Source organism: Ceratosolen solmsi, unplaced genomic scaffold (genome assembly GCF_000503995.2).
Source record: "Ceratosolen solmsi marchali unplaced genomic scaffold, CerSol_1.0 scaffold7, whole genome shotgun sequence".
Classification (NCBI taxonomy): Eukaryota; Metazoa; Arthropoda; class Insecta; order Hymenoptera; family Agaonidae; genus Ceratosolen; species Ceratosolen solmsi.
This window is the reverse complement of record NW_011948413.1, coordinates 14,312,170-14,335,787: the sequence shown is the minus strand read 5'-3', so window position 1 is coordinate 14,335,787 and position 23,618 is coordinate 14,312,170. Positions and strand designations below refer to the sequence as shown.

The following is a 23,618-nucleotide window of genomic DNA, read 5'->3' as shown; positions in this document are numbered from 1 at the left end:
CAAGTTAATATTTTTAACAATTATATTAAATTGATATCAGATATACTTATTTTTTATACAATATATTTAAATAGTAACATGTTTGATTTCGTGTCGTTTTATTACAGTGAAAATAACTTTGTCCATTAAAATATTTATTTTCTATATTTAGATTTGGTATTTTATGAAGTATAATTTTATTAAAAAAAAAAAAAAAAAAAAAAAAAAAAAAATTGAAATAGAAGATTATTACAAGTTTTAAGTAGTAAGAGAATTCGCTGTATAAAACAGTAAGGCAATATTGAGCGTACAACTTAGTATTTATTATTATGAGTAATCAATGCTCGTCGCCAGCATAATGATAAGCGATTTGTGAGCTGGCAAAGGAAAATTCCGCCTAAAACGAAAAGTAGAAATACCAAACCCACAGTATCGAATAAAGTAACTGAACGAAAAACACTCCCCTCGTGAGTAATTCTATTGCCCATTTATTGTCGATTGCACAAATGCGTACCACCACTAACCGAAGAGAGCCACTTTGTGCATTTTTACATGTAATTAATACCTTCTTACAAGCTTAGACGATGGACATTGTCGATCAAGAGCATATATGACAGGACGAATATCAGCGACTATCGTACATTCCATAAGAAATGATATTTCACCATTGACAATCACAACGTGTACAATGTTCGATCTTAACGTCAATCCCTCGATCTTTAAATAAACTCATAGAAAAAAAAACCTTTGAGTGGAATATTCTTCGTCAATATGAACATGAACAATTGGTTTGTTCCATACAGTCAGTTCAGTATTTACATTGTTCATTTTGAGAGAAATTTGGACAGATCGCTTGATATTATGTTGACAATGAGCATTTTATAATTAATCTTTATATCTACAAAGTGTAATAGAACCAGGTAACAAAATAATCATAATACATGCACAGTTTTTTTCATATCACAATTCTTGACATCTGTATAAATTGTTTACAATAGCAGTCGAAATATGTATAAAACAGTGATGTTACATGGTACGCGTACTTATGTCGATTTACTAATTATTAATATGACTATCATATTTACATAAATAGAAATGCTTTTATTACAAAATTTCTTTTAAAAATATTAAATTATGTTATTTCATTTTATAAATATTCAATACTAAAATATGATTTTGTATTACTTATAATTATATGAAACATGAACATCATATTCAAATTCCTTCTAATTATCTTTAAATTAATGAAATTCACAATCTTTAATAACATAATATTTTTAGTACGTAATTGTAAAGGAATTCTTTTTTTTTATTTATACTATTGTATTGAATAAAAATTCATTTGGGTATAAAAATTAAATGAATGCTAATATTTTAAAAGCAATATAATACTATTTACAATGAAATAAAGATTATATAAAAAGGAAAGGCAAATAAAAATATCACTACGTTTCTAATACAAATTCTCTTGACTTTTAAAAATATTTGGAATTTTTAGTATTAAAAATTTTGTTATTGAATGTAATTAAAAAAAAAAAAAAAAAAAAAGGGGGGGGGGGGGCAAATTTTTCAATCGACTTAATTTTCAAACAATCATTATAATACTTTAAAAACTCTATGTTATGATATAAAAAATATTCAAAAAAAAAAAAAAAGAAAAAGAATTACTGAATGCAAAAGTGAACGTGCAATTCAAATAAATAAAAATTGTATTAAATTTATTAATAAAAATCTTACTGAAATATTTCATTTTATTTATATTTTGCAATGGGAATTATAATCATTTATAAAAATGAATAAAAATAAAGTAATAATAAAGTAATCTTCCATATAGATGAATTTATCTAGGCAAGATTTTAAGATTTTATCAAATTTAAATACAAATTTAAACTGCAAACATAAGTTCTTTTTAAGTTTTTAAATAAATTAATGGATCGACAAATATTGGAAATCGTAATTTATACATTTTATTTTAACCATGAAAAATATAATATGCAGAATAAAGTAAAAATAAAAGATTGAATGTTGATTTTGTGCACTTGTCTATTCGTGTCTATTTCATATTGCCAGTTCAGTATTTTATTTAAATTCTCAAATTTCAAAAACTTAAAAATCATTTTGGTTTATATAGTGGGGAAATAAAGTTGAAATATTAGTATCAGCAAAATAGATAGAATGTCTTATTGTCAATGATATTCTTTGTAAAATGTATGTGTGCTATTGATGTACGGATGTACAAAGAAAACTTAATTTTTCGTAAAAAAAAAAAACTGTTCGTTTTGATTGATTCGTTTATGTTCTCTATTTTAATTCTTTTTTTTTCTTCTCGTCGTCATATCCTTAACGATGACGCAATTAGACAATTTTTTTTTATCGTTTTTACTAAATAGATCGATTCGTGCTATACAAGTGGCGCTGGCGCTATTTGAGAGAAAAATAAATGAAATAAATTTAATTTTATAAATGTACTTTATAACAAAACTCTACTTAAATTCCTATTGCTTATAAGAATTAAAAGAGTGTTCATGTCTCAATTTTTTTTCGATTTGGAAGTCTCCTCATTCTGCTGATTATCACATTTGGATTTATTATCTTGCTTATCCGAAGTTGCATAAGAATGTGAATCTTCCGGTGCTTTCTGTGTTTTATGAAATTTTGAATATTGATTATAAGAAGGTTGAGAGAATCGTCTCGATGGCGATGGCAATGACATCGGTGAGAGTGATCTTGATCGTGATTGTGATCGTGATTTTGATCGTGATCGTGATCGTGATCGTGATCGTGATCGTGATCGTGATCGTGATCGTGATCGTGATCGTGACCGGGACCGGGACCGGGACCGGGATCGAGATCTCGGTCTGCGTCTGCGTATCGCCGGCGACTTGACTCTCCTCTTTTCAAACGGGGATTTCGCTCTTTTCCAGTTCCTGTACTTCCATTCCATTGGTGAACTAGATGATTGCCTATATCTTGGCGAATGCGGTGATTTCTTAAAACGTTTGTCCGCTGGTGACATAGGTGATCTGCATCTTCTGTCGTAAAATCTATTGGGCGACAGAGGCGATCTGCCTTTCTTATCGAAAGATCTACTGAATGGGAACGGCGATCTGCCTCTTCTATCGCAAAATCTATTAGGCGATGAAGGCGATCTGCATCTTCTATCAGGCATTCTATTGGGTGACAGAGGTGATCTACATCTTCTGTCGGAAATTCGGTTTGGTGATAGAGGCGATCTATATCTAGGTAATGGGGAAAATTTGTAATTTCGATTTGGCGATGATGCCACTGATCTGTATCTTCTGTTGGTGAGCGATGGCGAACGATTGTATCGATACTTTGGTTTATGATAATAATCACGATCGCGATCTAACTGCTTTTGAAGATTTTTATGTTTATCAATCCAGTTTCGAAGATCTATAACTGAATCTCCTTTATTTGCATCTTTTGATACTTTTTCGTTAAATTTTTTAAGCTCCTTTTTTACCATGACTTCTTTGTCAATTTTTACTTTAACTGCACTGTTTTTATTGTCATTCGCATCGTTTTCTTTTTCTTTTTTAACGATGTCTCCGTTGTCTGTATTTTCCTGCTTAATATTAGCAACAGGTAACATTGTGGATTCAAGTGATTGTGAACATTTTGGTAAATGCAATGTTTCAGGTGTCTCTAGAGCTTGCGTCGATTGCTCATTACCGATCGAACAATTTTTTCTTGATAAAAACGATTGAATTGGTTTCACGCTTAAGTGAAAACCATCTAACGATGAATTGGAGATAGGTGGTACAGTTTCAGTTTTTATTCTAACGTTCGGAGACGCAGGAAGTTCTGGATTTATGGTCTGATATTTCGTCGAAGAATGATTTGTAATATTAATCGCCTCTGACTCACTATTAATATCTGAGGTTTCTGACATTACAAAAGATACATTTGGATTTAAATCACTACTATCAGGGCTCAATTCACCATCTTCTCTTTCTGAATCTAAATCTAACGATCTAATATTGACATTCTGTTTATCTAAATAATTGAACTGATTCTTTTCGATTTTAAGCACTGACGAGCGATTCTGGACATTTTTTCTTTTAATCTCCTTTATGCAATTAGATTGTTTTTTATTGGACTTAAAAGATACATTCGACTTAAATCGATTGTCCCTAAATTTTGAGGTAAATAAAATGTTTGACTGTTTTTGTGCTGGTTTTCGTAATGTACCATCAAATTTTCTTTTGGAATCCTTCGGCTTAGAATAATTGTCCATAGACGCAGATTGAAGTGGTTGATTATATTTGCTTTCTACGCTTAAAAAAAATTTTGAATCTAACCCCTTCAATATTGATAAATTAGATTTGCAGTTTGAAACAAATTTATCGACATTTGATAAACAAGTAGAATTTGAAAAAGAATTACAAGGCAAATTTTGTATAAGATGGTTAATCTTATAAAAATTCTCATCATTTTTTATTGGTAATTTTAGCTCTGGCTTGTCACGATTGGAAGTCAAATGATCTAGATTTGTCTTAGCATTAAGTATTGGATCAGTATTACTCAGCTCTACTTTTGATTCAATTAAGGCATTTCTTTCAAATAGAATGATAATATCAAATTCATTAGGATTTGTTGGAGATTTATCTAAGATTCTACACCGCATTGGTAGAAACTCGGTACCCATAAATTCATTTTTTGATGTTAAAGTTACAATATATTTATGAAATTCTGTTGTGAATGAGCCATATACAGCTACTCTCCAAATGCTTGGTAAATCGCGTAAAGACTTTATGGCATCAAAACCTAATTTTTAAAAAAGAAAAAATTAAAAAATAATTTGCATAATATTAAGAATGACAATTTATGAAAAAGAACTCTTGCCATAAGTATGTTTCTTAAAAAAGTATATTAAATGAAATATTTATATAACTTTTAATTTCAATTAAAAACAAATATGTTTTCAGTAGAAGAAAAAATCTTGAATGAGACATTCCTCTTTTCTTTGCGCAAATTGCAAATAAACGATATTATACCTATATTCATAAAATTTATGTAAACAGTAAGAAATAATAGCTTACTCTTTCCATACGGTGAGGCCAAATTAAGGACAGCAACGGATGTGCATCTTTTAATTAAAGATGAGCATTTACTCTCTACTTCTTTTGGATTGCAAATAATAAAAGATGTGTTATATAAATTATTATAGGATTTTATATCTTCGGCTATTTTTATCTGGTAGTCAAGTGTATAAAGTCCAATAACTTTATCAAATTTCTAAAATAAAATAAAAAGTTGTAATTCATGATTGATATGATAGGATTAAATACGATTAAAATAATAGGATATTTGAAATTACATGGGCTAACATGAGACTTAGAACACCATAATTACATCCTAAATCAATTAAAGTTGTATCCGTAGTTGGTGATAAATACTCCAACATTATTTCGCCTAGCAGATACGCTTGTACAGAATTGAAACTTATATTTGTTTTTGGATTATAATTAATTTCAATTGGTCCAATTTTGTCTCTTAATTCGAAACAACCTGTAATATGTAATGGAGACAATTGCTGTTTTCTTTTCATCCTGAAAGATAAAGTAATCTTCTCAAGAAGTTGAAATTATGAAAAATTTACCAAAGCATATTAATAAGTGACGTACGATCTTGCATTAATACAGTACAATGAGACAACATTACAACTTCTTCCAGGCCCACGATTAAAATATTTCCTTAAAGGTTCCATTAATGGAGTTATACCTTTTCCACTAACGATTAACATTAATTCATTCTTGTAATTACTTCTTAATTTTATATAGCTCCATGTCGGTTTTTCATGGATTTTTTTGGAAGATGTTCTTTCTTGTTTAAAATATGACGATTTATTATAAGTTTTAATTGCAAACTCTTGAAACAACTAAATATACAAAATATATGTTGATAAATTTTTTAAAAAGTGAATAAAAACAAAATTCTTTATGAATTTAAATACCTCAACAGCATGCATGACATACTCAGGAAATTCATTACGATTAATATGATCACTTTTAGTTGTAATTCCTGTGTTAACATGTTGAAGTAATAACATTTTACAATTGAACGTATGATCATGACATGGATCTAACGAATTTAATTTACACTTAATAATACCTATAAAAGTTTTATTACTTATAAATTTTACATCATAAAATAATTTTATTATAAATCTTCAAGTTTCAATATATGGTTTAATTCTATTATAATTCTTTTGCCTCAGATTTTGACTTATAGAATAACAAATATTTACAACTGATATTATTAAAGTTATTATAAAAAAAAAAAAACAATTACGAACAATTAAATCTCCAATAATTTTGCCAAGTTCTACAAAATGGTGGATGCATTGGATAATCAAGTTTGCAAAATGTTGTATTATCATTTTTTTCGTTTCTGATAATTTGATCTCTTGTTGAATCATTAGTATATGCATAACAAATTAAAGTATTTAAAATCTCTAAACGTGACTTAGTTTCTTTAATTTTAGTTTGAATCTACAAACATATTATGTACAGAATTAAATATCTATTTATATTAAAAGTAACTATAGTTTTTATTAATATAGAATTATTACACACACCAGTTGATCATATTGTTCTGGAATATTGTTATCTTCATCATTCTCAAAAAAATCATTTAAATAATTTTCAAATTTTTTGCTTTTAAAATTTTCATAATCATCACTGTACTTTGTTTCATTTGCAACAATTTCATTTGAATTTTCATTTGAATTTTCATTTAACAAAAAGTCCTTTTCAGCTTCTTCCAATAATTTATTGACCTCCATATCATACTCTGGATCATAATCATTTTTATTCAATACAATGGAATTTGTATCTTGAGTATCGATAAATTTTAATCTGGTATTGAAATCATTATGCTCTTCATTTTTGTCATAATTTTTGTTGCAACTATTTATATTCTGGTAATAATTCATATTGTTCTCATATAATAAAACACTTGTAGATAAAATGTCATTGTTTCCAAAATGTTCATTTCAATTTTTATGTTTAACTTTTTTTTACATTGGAACTTGCATCTTCATTTTCTGAAATCATTTAAGTAAAATATGTTTATATATCATCTCGTTATAAAAGAAATAATATTGTAACATAAAATTTTATATTATTAATGAGCGTGTTAAAATGTTCATTTTTATTTATTGAAAGTACGTGCAATGCAATTTCAAAATTAGTTCAAAGTTTCAGTAAAATAACATGAAGAATAAAAATATCAATAATTATAGTAATTTAATAAAATTCCTAAAATTATGTAATGTTAAATAACGTTACAATATTTTGAGGTTAACGAGGTTATACAAACCGCAGGTATAAAAGATTAAAATCGCACCATAATATTAAATGAAATAGTACATAATTTAAATTCAAATTATTGCCAAAAATTAATTATTAAGATAAAGCACGCATAATTAATTGTTTAAAAATATTCAAACTTGCGGCACAATGATCTACACATTTTTAATATTGGTGATTTTAGATGTTTGGTTGGTACTTAAAAGAAATAAATTTTATCACCAATAATGATACTGTAAAAATGTCTAGGAAACATTTAAAAATTCAAAACGAAAACAACGGAAGCACGAAGAAAATTGTGATTTACGTTATTTGAATTTCTGTGGAATGAAATATCATTTAATTTACTCTATAATATTAACGTAATATTATAAAAAATAAATAACAAAGACAAACACAAAAAATGAAATCTTCGTATGATGATTAATTTTTACATCTGTGAAAAATATAAATGTAACGAACTCGTTATCACAATCTCATGTTAATCAGTATCTACGTACATCAACAACACTCTGTTCATTAAAATGAAAATAAATGTCATTACCCTTAGTGAATAGTAGATCGGAAAAAATGATAAGATCACATATCATTGGCTTGTAAGAATCGAGAAGAAAAAATAAGAGACCTTAGCTAAATTAATTATATGTACATATGTTGTGTGCGTGCGCGCGCGCGCGCTTGAGTCTGCGCGTGTATGCGTTGAAGCAAAATTATTAAGTCACTGGCAATGCAATTTCAAACAATATTGATATAAATATAGATACATAAGTCTAATAAATTTAATAAATCGCTATTATTAATGATATTATGCTTACAGTTAACATAAGAATTTTAACAATAAATTTTCATAAATACACTTTTAAAATAAATATATTACGAGTCAAACAGTAATAAATGAAAACATAAAATAAGAAAACACAAACTTTATAAATTCTTATATAAAAACAATACTATTACTTTATAATATAAACAATATTAATATCATACGTGATAAAGCTGCATACAGTTTTATTTTCTAAGTCACTCTACGTTTCTCTAGCATATATCAATAGATAGATATTAATTATAATTTCCGTTTGGGCTTTTACATTAAGGCTTATTCGATTTGATTCAGATTTCAGTATTCTTGTTTTTACTGAAAATATTTACTTTACGCATAACCTATTATAACCTCATATGTATATATATATATATATATATATATATGCGTGTGTGCGTGCGTGTGTGTGCGTGCGAGCGCGCGTATGGGTGCCGTGTGTGCACGCGTGTATAATATTCAAAACATAACAATGTATGTATACCGCGTGCCAATTTTCTACAATGTTAGAAAGAAATAAATGTTAATTCCTATCGTTAATAAGATTATAGACTGCAGCATGGAAGAACTTTCAATCGACGATGTTTATTTTGTTTTAAAAACATTGTGTAATTCATTTCTGAAGCAACCCAATGTTGAAACATTAACAAAAATCCTAATCTTAGTTAATAGAACTCCAAATATAATTATTCAAAAAATGTATGAAGATATTTTGTATCCAATAACATATCACATAAGAAATAATACTTTTAGGTATACATATATATTTGAGATAAAAATAATTAATTTTATTTATATTTAATTCATTTTATTTTATTACAGCAAAGATATAAATTTAACTTTAACTAAAGGTATACAAACTGTAATATCCAAAATTACAATCGACAGTCCTAAATTATTTTTTGAAATTTATCAATGTTTACGTTCTCAATTATGTCACAAAACAAATGCTATGGAATGTATGTTTACCTACTATTTTTAAAAACCTTTTCTTTATCACTATGATCATTAATTTATATTAATTTTAGTAATAGAGGCACACGAAGAATTAAAAGAAACTGTAATTCAGTGTTTGAATAATTTAATAGGAAATTGTTCGATAAACATTATTGAATTGTTTTATACACGAAAACATGCTGCTCTATTAAGTCATGGAATTTATTTATGTGTCACAATAGCCAGATTAGAAAAATCCATTTCTTTAAGGTATAATAAATTCAAATATGATATATATATATGCATATGTATATATATAATTTATTAACATTTATTTGCTTTTAGGTTATCCGCAATAAGAACAATCATGACATTATTGCAAGTACAGAAAGAAGCTGAGACACAAGATGTAGATTTACGTAATAAAATTGCTTATGTAATTATGTTGTATTTACCAGGAATAGCAAGTGGCTTATTGGAAATTGCTGTTGGTAATGATATTCAAAATCACAAAATTACAATGGTAATTAATGATAATAACATGTAACAAGAATTTATTATATTCCTAAAGAAAAATATTTGTTAATAGTAATATAACTAAATAACTGAAAATAAAAGTTTATTTTTAATTATTCAAATTTTGTAGATGGCCATTCGAGTGTGGAGTAAAGCGCTTAATCTTGTTATGCAGGATATGCTCGAAGAAGAAAGTAAAGTAGTACCTTTAAATACATTTGATTTCAATAATATAAAATCTAAAGATCTTAATACTATTGAAAAAATAAAACATATTTTAAAAACTTCCCAAAGAACTCCTGATTGGTACGCCGAAGTGTCTGAAAAATTAAAAATTATCCTTGTAGAGTTAAACACTTTAACTAAGCATTCACACTATAAAGTTCGAAAAGAGCTTGTTGAGGGTGTTAGCCTTATATTATTAAATTGTTCTAGGTATATGATTTATTATTTTTTCTATTCGTTTTTTACACATGTCGATGGATTTAACGTATATAATTTACAGAAATATGAAATCTTGTTTTCAAATTTTATTAAACATTTTAATAACAATGTCAGAAGATGAGAATGAACAAGTTGCTAAAAAGGCTAGAAATGCTTTACAAAATATTCAAGATAAATTTCATCAAGATAAAAGCATGAAATCAATCGTTGAAATGCTGGAAGAAAATTTGTACGATCTATTAACAGAAATGCCTAGAATTATTAGAACCTCGAGTACTTTCCAAATATTTTTGTTATTTTAAAATTAAACACAAACATGTCAATATGTACATATTTTATATATTTTTAGCTGAATTATTGCAGCTGATGTGGCTCGATCGTTTGGCCGGATATTTGAAACTTTTTGGAAAACAAAGACTATCACTAATTTTACTTTCAACGGCACATTTACGAAAATTACTATTGAGTCTTATATATATAACTGAACTTGATAGTAGTAGTATCTCATTATTGGAAGATATTTCGACAATTGGTAAAAAATTAAGAAAAAAAAAATGTATTAACAAATAATGTCATTTGTATAAGTTATTTAAAATTGATTTTTTTTTTTTTTTAGATTTTGACGACACTGTATATCATGAGGCAGCTTATTCATGGAAGCAGCATAAATTTCTGTTTAATTCGACCTGCGTCGAAAAATTGAATTGTATCTTTCGAATTCTTGGAGAATTCGGAGATCACAAATTATTAGTTGATAGCATTTTAAAAATGATACTTGAGTTACCAAAATTTAAAAAGGAATTAATTTTAATGCTGAATGTTATACTGGGAGGTAACGTTTCTTCTTTAAATGACAATTTCGTGACATTATGTCAATCGAATGAGTTAATAGTTGAAATTATATTTTGTAATAGTATCTACGGATTCATCCGTGCAAATTTCGATATATAAGCAAGTTATTGAATTCTATACGACATCGGATTATTGGGACTTACCTATTGAAGTTTCTGAAGAAATTACGCTTCATGTAGCCCAAAATAACATCGTTCAGTGCTGTCTCCTTCTTGAAGGTCTTGGTATAATAGCAAAAGTTTTACAAGAAAAATATCAAGATTTTCTTTTAAAAACCTTGTATATAGTGATTGAAAGAGCAGGTAATTTATGGAAATTATAATCCGTTACAAAAAGTTTAATATGCATTGAGAAATTATACCAAGTCAATAATATGTTTAATATTTGCATTATACGTATTTACTATAGTCTTTATAAAATTGATTAAAACTTATCTTTTGAAATGTATATGTTTGTGCCTGAATAATATATATATTTTCTTATTTTTCACATAGGCAATAAGCATAGTTTGTTAAGGAGTTTAGGTCTTTCGACTCTTGAAATTATTACAACGTCACAAAAATTAAATACAGTAGGAGATTTATTTCGCGTAAATTGTGACTATATATCTTATCATGTAACTGTAAAACTACGTAGAGTAGAAAGAAATCCAGGGGTCTTAAATGTTGTAGAGGTTGTAACGAAATACAGCACAATGGACTTTCTTCCACAATTAAAAGAGATTGTTTATGACTTACTTTTACAATCTGGTTCTAATATTCAAAAACGTAACACACTGTCTTTTCTTAAAGTTTTTTATGCATTTGTGATATGCATTAAACGATTAACGTCTAAAAGTGATTCTGAGAATAAACATGAACCAAAGTGTCTTAAGCCATCAGAAATTGTTATAAATAACTTTTTACAATATTACAATTCTGTGAAAGATTCAAAATTATATGAAAATGAAAACAATGATTGTGACACGGATGAGAATGTAAATAATATTTCCGAAGCCGATACAAATGCAGATTTTCATCGAAACTCTGACTTTAGTGAAGGTATTTTCTATTTTATGGCATTAAAGATTTTTTACTTTATACTTACTAATAAAATATAACTTTATCACAGATGAAAAAGAAGCCGAAGTTCCTTATTTTATCACTATGATTAAAGATATTATGAAACATTGTTTGCATTTTTTGCCATCGTCAAACTTTAATGAATCGTCATTAGCAATATCGATATTGAAAGAAGGTGCTTTTATTTTGAAGGAATCAGAAAATGTGCTGTTACCTATAGTACACGAGCTTTGGCATCCATTGATTCATAGGTTTCAAAATTCAAATCCACTCATAATGAATCAAGCATTCCAATTATTATGCTGCTTGTGTCAAGTGTCTCAAGATTTTATTCGCTCAAGAACTCTAAAGTAAGAAATTTATATAATATAATTTGTAATTTGAAATAAACTCATTAATAATTATTGAAATATTTCTAGACAAATATTACCACAATTATCAAATTTCTTAACAAACTCTGCTAAAGAAAGTTATAAAAAGAATTCAAGGTGTATTTATAAATATACTCAAACATTTAAATTACAAAGAGAAATTTTATCGCAATTAGGATTTATTGTAAAAAATTTAAAATTATTTGAAAAAGATACATGGGATATTTTAGAGACCGTTGAACCCTATCTCGATAGCTCACAACATCAACAACTTCAGGTACCTAATATAAATATTATTAGTAAATACAAACATAAATTAGAAAGGAAGGTATCGTATAAGGTGTTGTACAATTATTACTTCACTTCTTTTTTTCTTGTTTTTCTTTTTTGTTTTTTTATTTTCATAGGAATACTGTGTAAATTTGTACAAAGATGTTTCTGATTATAATACGGATCTTGTTTGGATGAAGTGTATTGATATTTGGCATCGACATGTAGAAACTGTGGTCCCTGTATGCGATTATAGCGAATGGTATTCCAAGGTATATATTGAATTTATTATTTAAATATTTTTATTGTTTAAATACAATTAAATGTCATTAAATAATATTATTATTATTATTATTTTTTTTTTTTCGATTAGGCAATGGATTTTAATGGCAAAAATAATTATTACAAAAATATACAACAAATTTTAACATACATACGTGTAAAGCGTGAAAGATTGTAATTATTTGTATCTATACTATTGTATTTTTCATATTTATATGGTTTTATAAATATTTTAATTAAATTCATAAATGTTTGTTATATAATCGAAAGTCAAACTATTTGCAATGATAAGATTCGTGGAAATTCTTGTGTTTTTTAAATTTACAATAGTATTAACGAGTTTGTGTTAAATAATATACAGTTCTTTATGAAAATTTTTTGTTATATTGAGTTAATAGTTTTTATTAAGTAAAATTTTAAATACTTTCAAATCTTGCTTTGCTGAGAAAAATTATGTCGAAATTTTGTTAATTCTTTTAATGCATTTATATTTTCTCAAACTAAAACAAACATCATTTATAAATTAAATAAAATTCAATTTTATAACTTTTGATAATACAATTACTTTAAAATATATAAATTCATAAGTACATTAGATGAATATTTCTTTAGTACAACATTTTTTAATGAAAAAAAAAAGTTCTAAATAGTTTACATTATTTCTAAATATGTTTTCAGTGAAAGATAAATCTAAAATTAAATCAATAATGATTTCAATGACTTTTTAAACATCAAATAAGATATTTACTTAATGGATAATTTTTTAAAATTTGTAACGAAAGTATTAGTTAATTATAGATGAACTAATTACTAACAAATATATTTTTTTATTGAAATATTCACATGAATATCTTAATGATAATGTTAATAAATATAGTAGTTTAATCGTATTGATTAAAATTATCAGAATTTTTTTTAATTTTACTACATTTAGTATCGTGTAATGTATTATTTAAATGAATTTCTAATGTCATGTATAATACGACGATGTATTAATTCATAAAATATATAAGAATTTTCAACCAGCGATTTCAGCAAACTTTTTTTTCTCTACATTTTTTACTAAAACTTGATTGTATTGCAACATTAAAACTGTATAAATAAAGCCTATATTTTTATAAAATCTTTGCGTCTAGTATGCATTTATAACAATATTAAGACAATAATGTTGATAGTACTAGATAATCAGCGATGATTTTAATTAGATTAGTTAAAAAAAAAATAATACTATGTAAAATACGAATACCGTATCTGTTAAAATCGATAGAATTTCCAAATATTTCAAATATTTCAAATTCTTTCAGTGTCAAATAATAAAAACAAATTTAGTTATATTTGGCAATAAATGAATAATTAAACACTGAATTTGAAAATGCATTAATTAAATCAAAATATCATTTAAAGAATGTTTTATAATGTATAATGTAAAGTATACGTATATTATAGTTTATAACTATATTAATCATGAAATATTTATTGTATTAGCTATATGTATAATAGCTATATATTATTTTTAAATTATGATTGAATAAAAATTACATATATATATATATATATATATATATATATATATATATATATATATATATAGTTGAAAATACTGTGTAAATAAGATGTAAATAAATAAATGAATGAAATAAAATTATTATTAAAACAATTTGGATTTTTGGTCAATTTTATGTCCAGAGTATATAAATAATTTTAAAACATTGAATGTGAAAATCTTTTATTTCATTACGTAAAAATTAGAATTTAAACTATTTTCTTTGAACACCTGAATATTCTCTAAGTAAAACATTTATGTAATTTTAACTTATATGTAAGAATAGAATAAGAACGTGATGTAGTAGTTTACAAAACCAAGTGTTTGTATTTTTTATGTACATGTAAATGTTTGTTTTTATTAACATTATTATTTAAATTTGGCATATTATAATGCTGATGTAAATATGGGTTAAAACAAAAATTGATAAAAACAAACTTTACTTGTCATTAAACAATAGTTGATTTTATCGTCGTTAATCATGAAGATTTGATTTTATAATTCTTAAAAAGTATTAACATACTAATATAGACTAGTCCAACGATACAAAAGATCTTATATTATTATAATTTTATCTGTACATTTAATATATCCCCCTATGGAGTTCGACCTTTTCCCTTAATAACTTTATTACACATAATTACATTTTAAGTTGCGCAAGAGCTATCGAGGTAAAGAATATTTTAAACATACTATGATTTTCATATACTTTTTCGTCTTGAAAATTAATTTTTCCTAATTAAATATAATACCAATTACAGTAGATATTACAATTGTAAGAGAATAAAACTCAATTTTCCCAATATTATGAATATTCTAATACATTTATGTAATTAGTGAAAAAGAATTAATTGTAAGGGTGTAAGAGGAAAAACATTATTAATTATAATAAAATTGGTCAATCTTAAACACTGAATGTACAATAATAAGCTAATATATATCGTCCAACAATTTTTTTCACTACCTAATTATAATTCAAAACCTATTTTATAAATTGGATTTATTTTATATTAAATACAATGTGAACGATATTAAAGGTACGTAGTACAATTCAAATTGTATTTATATTACATTAAATATTATTAAACATCTGTAACAAAGTTTCAAATTTTCATTCTAAAAGTTTAATAGTAAATTTTTAATACTTAAATATTTTTCTTTTCGAAATGAATTATTAACATGAATTTTATAAAATCCGGCAACTTCGCTATTTATAATTCTCAAAATAAAAAAGTTTAATACATTTATTCTAATGATATTTTTAAAATATTTTATGAATTAATATGTACTGTCCTTTAGGTCCCTGAATCATAATTTACAACTATTATATGCCTATTCAAGGATCTTTGGATTAAATAAGTAGATTCGATTGTTTATATGTGCAACTCTGTACGTATATATGTAATTAATATAATGAATAGTCATTTATGAAACTATAATAATCGGTGGTTAAAGAACTTAGATGCCACAATTGCCATATTATCTATTGTGAATAGAAGCAGACTAAGGGTCCAAAAATGAAAGATAACTTTGAATTTCCTATAGAGTCATCATTTCCATGCCTGTTTTTGTAACTTTTGTGACGCCAACTTCTTCGTAATGTATGAAGAAATTACTAAAGCGGCGAGTACTATGACAATCAAGTAATAGTCAAAGTCTTCTTTTAAAACGTCAAAGGTTTTTGATGGTGCTACTCTGGTATAAAATAGATCTACAATAACATAATTTAAATTAATATTTTAGTTTTAATTGAAGAATATTCGTGTTTCTAATAAGACGTAAAGTAAAGACGCCTTATAAAGTAGTAGTGCAATAAGAATTCTTAAACTCTGAATTAAATATACAGAAATCTTTTTCATCGTCTAGTTATTCATTAGAAAATAGTTGTGAACTTTCAAGTATATAAATACATGTGGCACATTTTGAATTACAATAATCCACTATATTACGATTTTAATAAAGAAATTTGATGGTGAAAATTTCTAGCTGAAGAGTATCTTAACGATCGTTTAAAAATTTTTAAAAGTTTAATAAATTGATATATTAGTTATTTGACAATCAGCAATATTAAAAGCTATTTAAAGTTGTAATAAGAATCTTAAAAGACCAGTTTTGTTTTGTTTTGTTTTTTAAACGTTTCAATATTAAAAAAAAAAAAAAAAAACAATATAATTGTTAATTGATAGTTTAAAAAAATAATAAGCTCTATGGCATTAAATTCTATAAGATTGTCGATAAAACGAGATTTCAACTTATTGACAATTATTAACATCTTATTAATGTTTCGTTACAAATTAATTAAACAATTAAATAATTATGCTATTACAAATGTTAATGAAGCCGTTAAAGCGCAAATCATATGATAAAATGATAAAAACTTACCTAGACCATGAACAAAAACTAGACATGTGCTTTCAAGGCCACTTGGACTTGTATGAATACCAGAAATTCTAAAAACGCTTTGATTATAATTTATAATGCCATCAACGTGAATTGGTAGCTCAGGCATGTAAGGAATAACTCCTTCTTCTCGCATTTCAGGATTAATTGACCTTCTTGGATCAACCAACATCCAAGGTAGCTCTAAAACTCCTCCATTAGCTAAAGCCACTAAAATAAAGTTTATTCCATCAATATATCCGCATCAGTAGATTGAAAATAAACAAAGCAAAGCAAGAAATTAAAAACAAACCTAAAATATGTTTGCTAGTAATGCCTTTCTCAGTAATTGTTTCTCGCATCGATTCTATCGAAGCAGGAAAAATAAATGCTTGCCTTTCCACTATTGGTAACTTAGTTGTAGTCAACGATGAAAAAACTGTAATATAAATGATCGATAATTGAATCGCAATTTATTGTCCGTGAATATTATTATATTATTTAATAATCTTTAAGGCAATGTGTTATAATATATAGTAATATTAGATGTTCTAACCTGTCATATTACTCTGGGTTTTTCCTTCGTACAGTTCAAGGGTTGCTATTTCTGTTCTACGACTTTTCTCGTTGAAGTAACTATAAACTAACCAGTTTTCGGAATGAACAATATGAACGGGCCCCTTAGTTCGTTTATGAACGATGGAGAAAACCATGGAACCCGATACAACATCCAATAAATATAAATTAAGTGTATCTGAAAAGAAAATAATTATAGAAAATATATTTCCTGATGAATTTTCTATAAATATATAATAGATAAGTCAACAATTTTACGAAATGGAATTTCATACAATAAAACGTACCGCTTCAATGCAAAAATGAATGCTTAATTACATTTTCTTTAAGAACGTGTAAAATATCCATATCTTATTATATTACAAAAATAGGTTCTCTTAATAATAATTTTATGATTATAACTAAAAGGTGATTGTCTAATTAATTTTACAAACAACACTAGTAGATCGTAAATTAAAAATTTTGACAGCATTAAATTCCAATTTATCTTATATCAAAATAAATTTCGTAAATACTTTTTTTTCTTTTTTTTTTTTTGTTTTTTTTTTTAATCCTACATTTTTCTTAATGCCGATAGTGCTATATTTATAAATTTTATCGAAAGTAAAAACATTTTAATGCAACAAGCGCGATATTAATAGTGACATAAATCATGGCGTCGCGTTAACCATTCGTAAGCAAGAAAATATTTAAAAAAAGTTCATTACTCTTCTGCACGCTGCTGGTCCCTTGCGTAACAATAGCTACGAGATTGGGATTGATGTACTTGTAGAGTACCGATCTGTCGCCCAAAACTCGACCTTGAGAATGGACGCGCTCGATGGGGTCCTTGGAGACGACGTGAGTTATTCGCTGATTTTTCGGCGAAAGCACCAATTCCCATACCTAGTAACAATATAAACAATAAAATTTCATAAATAAGACTGAGCACCGATCTGCCACCCTCCTTCGCAATAAGGGGACATAAAGATGCGTGTCGCGTGTCGCGTGTCGCGTGTCGCGTGTCATGTGTCATTAAAGAGCGAGAGGGTGAGAGATAGATAGAGAGGGTGAGAGATAGAGAGAGAGAGAGAGAGAGAGAGAGAGAGAGAGAGTGAGAGAGGGCGGGGGGATGGAATTATAATGATAATTTATAATAAACTACGCGCCTTATTGGCGATGAGATTCTGGGGAGTGCTGTAGGAGAACGAGTATCCGGACAATATGCCCGAGGCCTTGTCGACGGTGAATATGTAGGTATTACGGCCAACGGAGGTCGCGACCGCAGTAGCGCTCTCCGGGTACACGTAGGCCCGGTCGCGCTCGTCGAGGATGATGATGCTACGAAGGAAGCTATCGGTCGTCACGTGCAGGAGCATCGACTGCTTCACCCGATAGTTGAGCTTCGTAAGGCCGTCGAGGGCTTGGCCGTTTATCGGATTGAAGGTAAATATCACACCGCTGCCGGTATCCTAAATTAAATGGTAAAGAGCATTTATTAATAAAATAAACTGTTACGATTACATACACTGTGTGTATATTTTATCTATACTGGGTACGTATGTTTAAATAGGGAATGCTTAAATTCTATATTATAAAATTAACGTTTGAATGCAGGAAGACTTTTTTTTCTTTCTTTTTTTTTTTTTTTTTTGTATTAAATCACTCGACTTGAGCGCTGCAATACTAACTTTGTCGGCAGCGAGCAGCGAGCACTGAGGTGGATGTGGAAAATGTCTACTTCCACGCTGAACGTATAGGACCATCTGATCAGATTCCTTGGAAAATCCTTGAATATTAGGAACTCTAAGTTGCCAAATGAGCTCACCTTTTTTCGATTCAATTCCAAATATCTGAGGAGAAAAAAGAGTATTGGCATTGCAATGATTTCAATGCTACTGTATATACGCATTTGCGGTTATATTATATTAATTATTAAAATATAGTTAATAACCTTTCCGGCAGACGTGACAGCCACGATCATTTTATGCAAACCAAATTTATCGCGAACCAAATCGGCCCGTTGGTTAGATTGCTGTGGCTCTAGACCCAAAGCAGCTTGAATAAATGCTTTCACTTGATTCGCTTGAGAACTTAGTCGTCGCACTAGCATACCAAATACATCCCCTAATATAAATTATTTTGTTAGTTTTTTTGTAAACAGTGTTTCTGGGATGAGTCAAACTTATTAAAAGGTTAACGTGTTGATATATAACTTGAAAGGTAATTGCTAAAGTACATGAATTATTTAGGCTTAATAATTAAATGCCAAAAAAAAAGCAAAAAAAAAAAATTTCAATATTCATTGGACATATAATTGCATAATTACAAATATTTACAATTTACACCTCGAATATTATCAATACATCTTGTAATTTATTTTTTACGCAAAAATATCCTTAATTAACGACGGTATAACAAAGAATATCCAACATTTTAATTCAAAACTTTGTTATTTTTAATTTATCGCTCCTATCGTTCATATTTAATAGAAACGTATTAAGATTTCATAAAATGAATATTAACGTGTAATTCAAATTTTATGTCCTAGAAATTTTAATTACATGGATAATAAAAATGTATAACATTAATTTATCGTGTCATTCGCTTTCAAATATATGTATTTTTTCAATTCTAAAATTTTAAAGCTACAAAACCAAAACGAAAATACTTAAAATACTTAAAATACTTTAAACTTTCATAAAGTATTATTATTACTATTGCGTACTAAATTTTTCTAATTTTATTAAAGCACAATAAATGCCAAATAGCATAACATTTTGTATGAATGTTAAATAATTTCACAAAACGGTTCATGCTACAAGAATTAAAAGAAGTAAAGCGTAGTCACATTGTAATTCATGCAAACTATTAGGGAATATAACATATAAAATCTATTTTAATATTCCTTTATCGAAAATTCGAAATACAAGAGTTAAAAATTCATGCCATTACATTACAATTTTATGGTACACTATTCAATGTCAAACGATAATTTAAAAAAAAAAAAGCTTATTCCATTTCGCTACTTACATGTACTGTCTACATCAAGACCTGATAGCAGCCGTTCATAGAAGAAATTTGTTAATATTATGTTATACATACTTAGAGTATAAAAATTGTTTTATTTCATTTTATTATTTTATTTTTTATATGCCAAATAAATTTTTTCGCAAGGTAATTCATGACCACTTGTTTATTATGTTATTGTAAGATAATAAATGTATAATACTTTGTTCGACATTTAATAATTATATTTGCTTACTTTCTTTTAGATCGAATTCTGTTTCAATGGCTTGATCACGATCTGACATCGGTAACTCCACGATCTCAACTGCTACGATGCGAGCCAGCGCTTCTTCTCTCGTCCACAGTACTTTTTTATCCAATAGACTAATGCTGTGATCCTCCGAAGATAATAAGAATTTACAGGCATATCTCTTCAGTGATTTGCAAGTACACGTGGTCGCTACAATTTCAGGTCTGTATAAATCATTGTGAATTATACGATGTAATTTTTCAGACTGAGGTTCATTTTCATTTAGATAGGTTGCCATAACTGTTGTGATCTTAAACAAAAAGATATAAGTCTAGCTCGCTTGATGCTACATTAAAGCTGTCGATTTGATTTAAGAATTACATTCTTCGTAAATAATTTAAATTAATTCTAGGCAATTATAAATGTAAAGCTATACGTTTTTGGCAATATCCTCTTTGTTGAAAGTAAACAGAAACGAGAAAATTTATGTTCTATCGAAATATTGTATCGAAGCTTTAACTCACTTTATCGTTGTACGATAATTCTAATACCACTTTTTTATCATCAAAGTTAGTAATATATACGGAATTCTCCCCGTCGATGTCATGAGGAACTGGTGTCGGTTCATTTTCAAGTAGGAGCAGTCGCTTTCTTCGATTATTGTCGGTACTAATTGATATCGCAGCTATATTACCAGGAACTAAGGAAATTCGATAAGGTCCTTCAGCTCCGGCACCAAATATGGTATTAATTGTTATCGATTGTGGTTGAGATTTCGGTTCAAAAATATTGATATAAAATAATATTGCTAAGCTACTGTCACCTTTCAGGCAAATAAAATATGGAGACGCTAAAACACATCTAAAACATAAAAATATTATTTTATATTCTAATGGATGCTTAAGTGAATTAATTTTATATACCAACTGACTCTGTTTCCTGTGATATAAATGGTGCAGAGATTTTTCTGCTTTTTAATTTTTCTCCTGTTTTACTGTCGTATGCAGTAACTTCGACACCACTGTTATAAATTGGCAGAATATGATATAAAGTTCCATCGTTAATATGCCATTGAACATCTTCTATTCTGCAAAATAAAAATTTTAATTTTGATAATGATTTCTTTTTAAAACAAGAATAAATACATAAATATTAATACATGTTTACGAGATAAGTTAGATAGAAAATATTATTTGAATTCCGATTGAATTAAATAAAAATTAAAAACAAAACAAAACAAAACATAACATTTATCTGTGATAAGATATTGTGTACTTTTGAAAATTACAAGATTGACGTTTAAAAAAAACGAAACAATTAAAATGTGCATCAACGTGAATGTTCATAAGTTTTTAAGTCTTTAAAAAAGAAACCTTTCTTTACAGTAAAGCCCTTCTGTTGAATATGATATAAATGGAGAATCAATTCTGAAATTATATAAATGATAAAATTAAAGCTATCATAATAATAATAAACTTTTGCATCGCTGCTATAAATATTGAGAGCTACTTAATAAAGTATTATCGATCGTTTCAAATGTTGAAAAAATAACCCATATTTATCGAATAACCGACCTATCTGGATTCTGTTCCGCTATTGGCCACTCGTTCAAAATATGACCAGTCGTCAAATTCCAATATCGAACTATCGCTGGAACTCCACCGTTAACCAAAATTAATTCATCATCTGCAACATTACTAAATGCTCTAATGCGACCAGCGTATCCCTTCTCTAATACTCGTCTCCATAATATTTGACCTATTTTAAAATAAATAAAAAAAAAAATTACATACATACAGACATATATATATATATATATATATATAAATGAAGCACTAAAAACATTTAACTTTAATAATTATAAAATACCTGTTTTAATATTTAAAGCTGCGATAACATTTTCTTCCGTAGCGACAATAATCTTTTTTACTTGTGAAACATTATCAAAATTAGCAAATTTGATTTTACCTACATAATTTTGCCTCCTAAAATAAGATAATGTAACGATAATGTAATAATTTTTCAATAAACAAAATATAAATAAAAGCTATGAGAAATATTATTTTATAGTTTTTAGCACTAATTGAAATCAGTAATTAACGTAAAACCTTACTTTACTCGAACATATTTCTCATTCAATCTAATTAATGTCAAATCATCAAGAAAATTTTAAATAGGAATCATTGATTGGAAGTGTATCGTTTATTTACGTTTCTAATCATATCGTCACGTAGACTAAATAATTAAAAAATCAAATCAAGTCACTTAATTAACCTTTTAATTCACAAGTCATATTGCAAGTGCGATAATTAACAAACGCAATATTATCGCATCGTCGGCGATAAATAAATAATCTTACTGGAATAGAATTGTGCAAGCAAGTAGACAAAATTACAGAATACGGGGTAATTGTAAAGAATAGCAGATGCCTGCGTTTAGATTAATTAGAGGATCTGACGAAGTTAGGTGTGGAAGTGGAAGTTAGGTATGAACAAATTGTGTACATTGTCGACGTACTTACCAGTCAAATTTTCCTACCTGATCTTCGTACAAGCATAACGATAGATTAAAAAGACTGAGAAGGACTATAAAGTACTGGAAAAATTGCGAATCAATGCAAAACCGGTTAAAATTTCCACGGAAAATCGTGAGAATCGGAGGAGCCATGGCATTAAAGTGAATATACGAGGCGAGGGACACGACCTGGTCTATATAATATAGAATACATAGACTATAATAACACTTAAATTTTGTTTAAATGCACCAGGTGTCGACACAAATGTACATTGGTAAGTTTTCCTTCTTCTTCTTTTGTTTTTTTTTTTTTTTACAAATTTGACTTGTTTTTTACATGTAATTTTGAAGAGAAGGATTTTCTGACAACCGTACTGACAGATCCATAATTATGAAGAATGTTGAGTTGAATATCCGGCAGTTGGTGAAACTGAACCATTCGCTCGCGCAATGTTTAAACATAACGAATTATTAAAATAAGAATTAGACTTAAGATTTGATAATGC

The 23,618-nt window shown here is 27.3% G+C and overlaps 3 protein-coding genes across 3 annotated transcripts; 1 reads left to right on the top strand and 2 right to left on the bottom strand.

Annotated features, from left to right (window-relative positions):
* Positions 1-2,509: 2,509 nt before the first annotated feature.
* On the bottom strand, positions 2,510-8,368 carry LOC105367706 (uncharacterized). The gene is made up of 8 exons (XM_011506475.1): positions 8,301-8,368; positions 6,581-7,048; positions 6,299-6,494; positions 5,957-6,114; positions 5,628-5,881; positions 5,321-5,552; positions 5,043-5,238; positions 2,510-4,767 (listed from the first exon to the last, which is right to left on the bottom strand). The coding sequence occupies exons 2-8, from the start codon at positions 6,935-6,937 to the stop codon at positions 2,510-2,512; spliced, it is 3,651 nt and encodes a 1,216-aa protein (XP_011504777.1). The 5' UTR covers positions 6,938-7,048; positions 8,301-8,368.
* Positions 8,369-8,856: 488 nt separating this feature from the next.
* Positions 8,857-13,040, top strand: Tti1 (Telo2 interacting protein 1). Its single transcript, XM_011506474.1, has 14 exons — positions 8,857-8,883; positions 8,953-9,089; positions 9,159-9,336; positions 9,412-9,589; positions 9,713-10,017; positions 10,088-10,299; positions 10,376-10,558; positions 10,643-10,858; positions 10,941-11,180; positions 11,373-11,918; positions 11,989-12,289; positions 12,359-12,587; positions 12,718-12,852; positions 12,954-13,040. The coding sequence occupies exons 2-14, from the start codon at positions 9,083-9,085 to the stop codon at positions 13,038-13,040; spliced, it is 2,817 nt and encodes a 938-aa protein (XP_011504776.1). The 5' UTR covers positions 8,857-8,883; positions 8,953-9,082.
* Positions 13,041-15,635: 2,595 nt separating this feature from the next.
* Positions 15,636-23,410, bottom strand: EMC1 (ER membrane protein complex subunit 1). The gene is made up of 15 exons (XM_011506263.1): positions 23,120-23,410; positions 22,468-22,583; positions 22,173-22,356; positions 21,530-21,685; positions 21,123-21,459; positions 20,605-20,908; positions 20,373-20,393; positions 19,294-19,466; positions 19,031-19,192; positions 18,509-18,811; positions 18,068-18,245; positions 17,341-17,538; positions 17,098-17,223; positions 16,788-17,015; positions 15,636-16,116 (listed from the first exon to the last, which is right to left on the bottom strand). The coding sequence occupies exons 1-15, from the start codon at positions 23,263-23,265 to the stop codon at positions 15,956-15,958; spliced, it is 2,793 nt and encodes a 930-aa protein (XP_011504565.1). The 5' UTR covers positions 23,266-23,410; the 3' UTR covers positions 15,636-15,955.
* Between the last annotated feature and the right edge of the window lie 208 nt (positions 23,411-23,618).

Excerpts from the sequence above, each read along its gene's own strand:
- LOC105367706 (XM_011506475.1), bottom strand. The coding sequence starts at position 6,937 with ATGAATTATTACCAGAATATAAATAGTTGCAACAAAAATTATGACAAA. Across the intron at positions 5,882-5,956 it reads ATGTCATGCATGCTGTTGAG|TTGTTTCAAGAGTTTGCAAT; the intron begins GTATTTAAATTC and ends TTGTATATTTAG. Across the intron at positions 5,553-5,627 it reads TACTGTATTAATGCAAGATC|GATGAAAAGAAAACAGCAAT; the intron begins GTACGTCACTTA and ends TTTATCTTTCAG.
- Tti1 (XM_011506474.1), top strand. Across the intron at positions 9,337-9,411 it reads GAAAAATCCATTTCTTTAAG|GTTATCCGCAATAAGAACAA; the intron begins GTATAATAAATT and ends ATTTGCTTTTAG. Across the intron at positions 12,588-12,717 it reads CACAACATCAACAACTTCAG|GAATACTGTGTAAATTTGTA; the intron begins GTACCTAATATA and ends TTATTTTCATAG.
- EMC1 (XM_011506263.1), bottom strand. The coding sequence starts at position 23,265 with ATGGCTCCTCCGATTCTCACGATTTTCCGTGGAAATTTTAACCGGTTT. Across the intron at positions 21,686-22,172 it reads GCGGAACAGAATCCAGATAG|AATAGAAGATGTTCAATGGC; the intron begins GTCGGTTATTCG and ends TTTATTTTGCAG. Across the intron at positions 20,394-20,604 it reads AGAATTCGATCTAAAAGAAA|GTCTTGATGTAGACAGTACA; the intron begins GTAAGCAAATAT and ends GGCTGCTATCAG.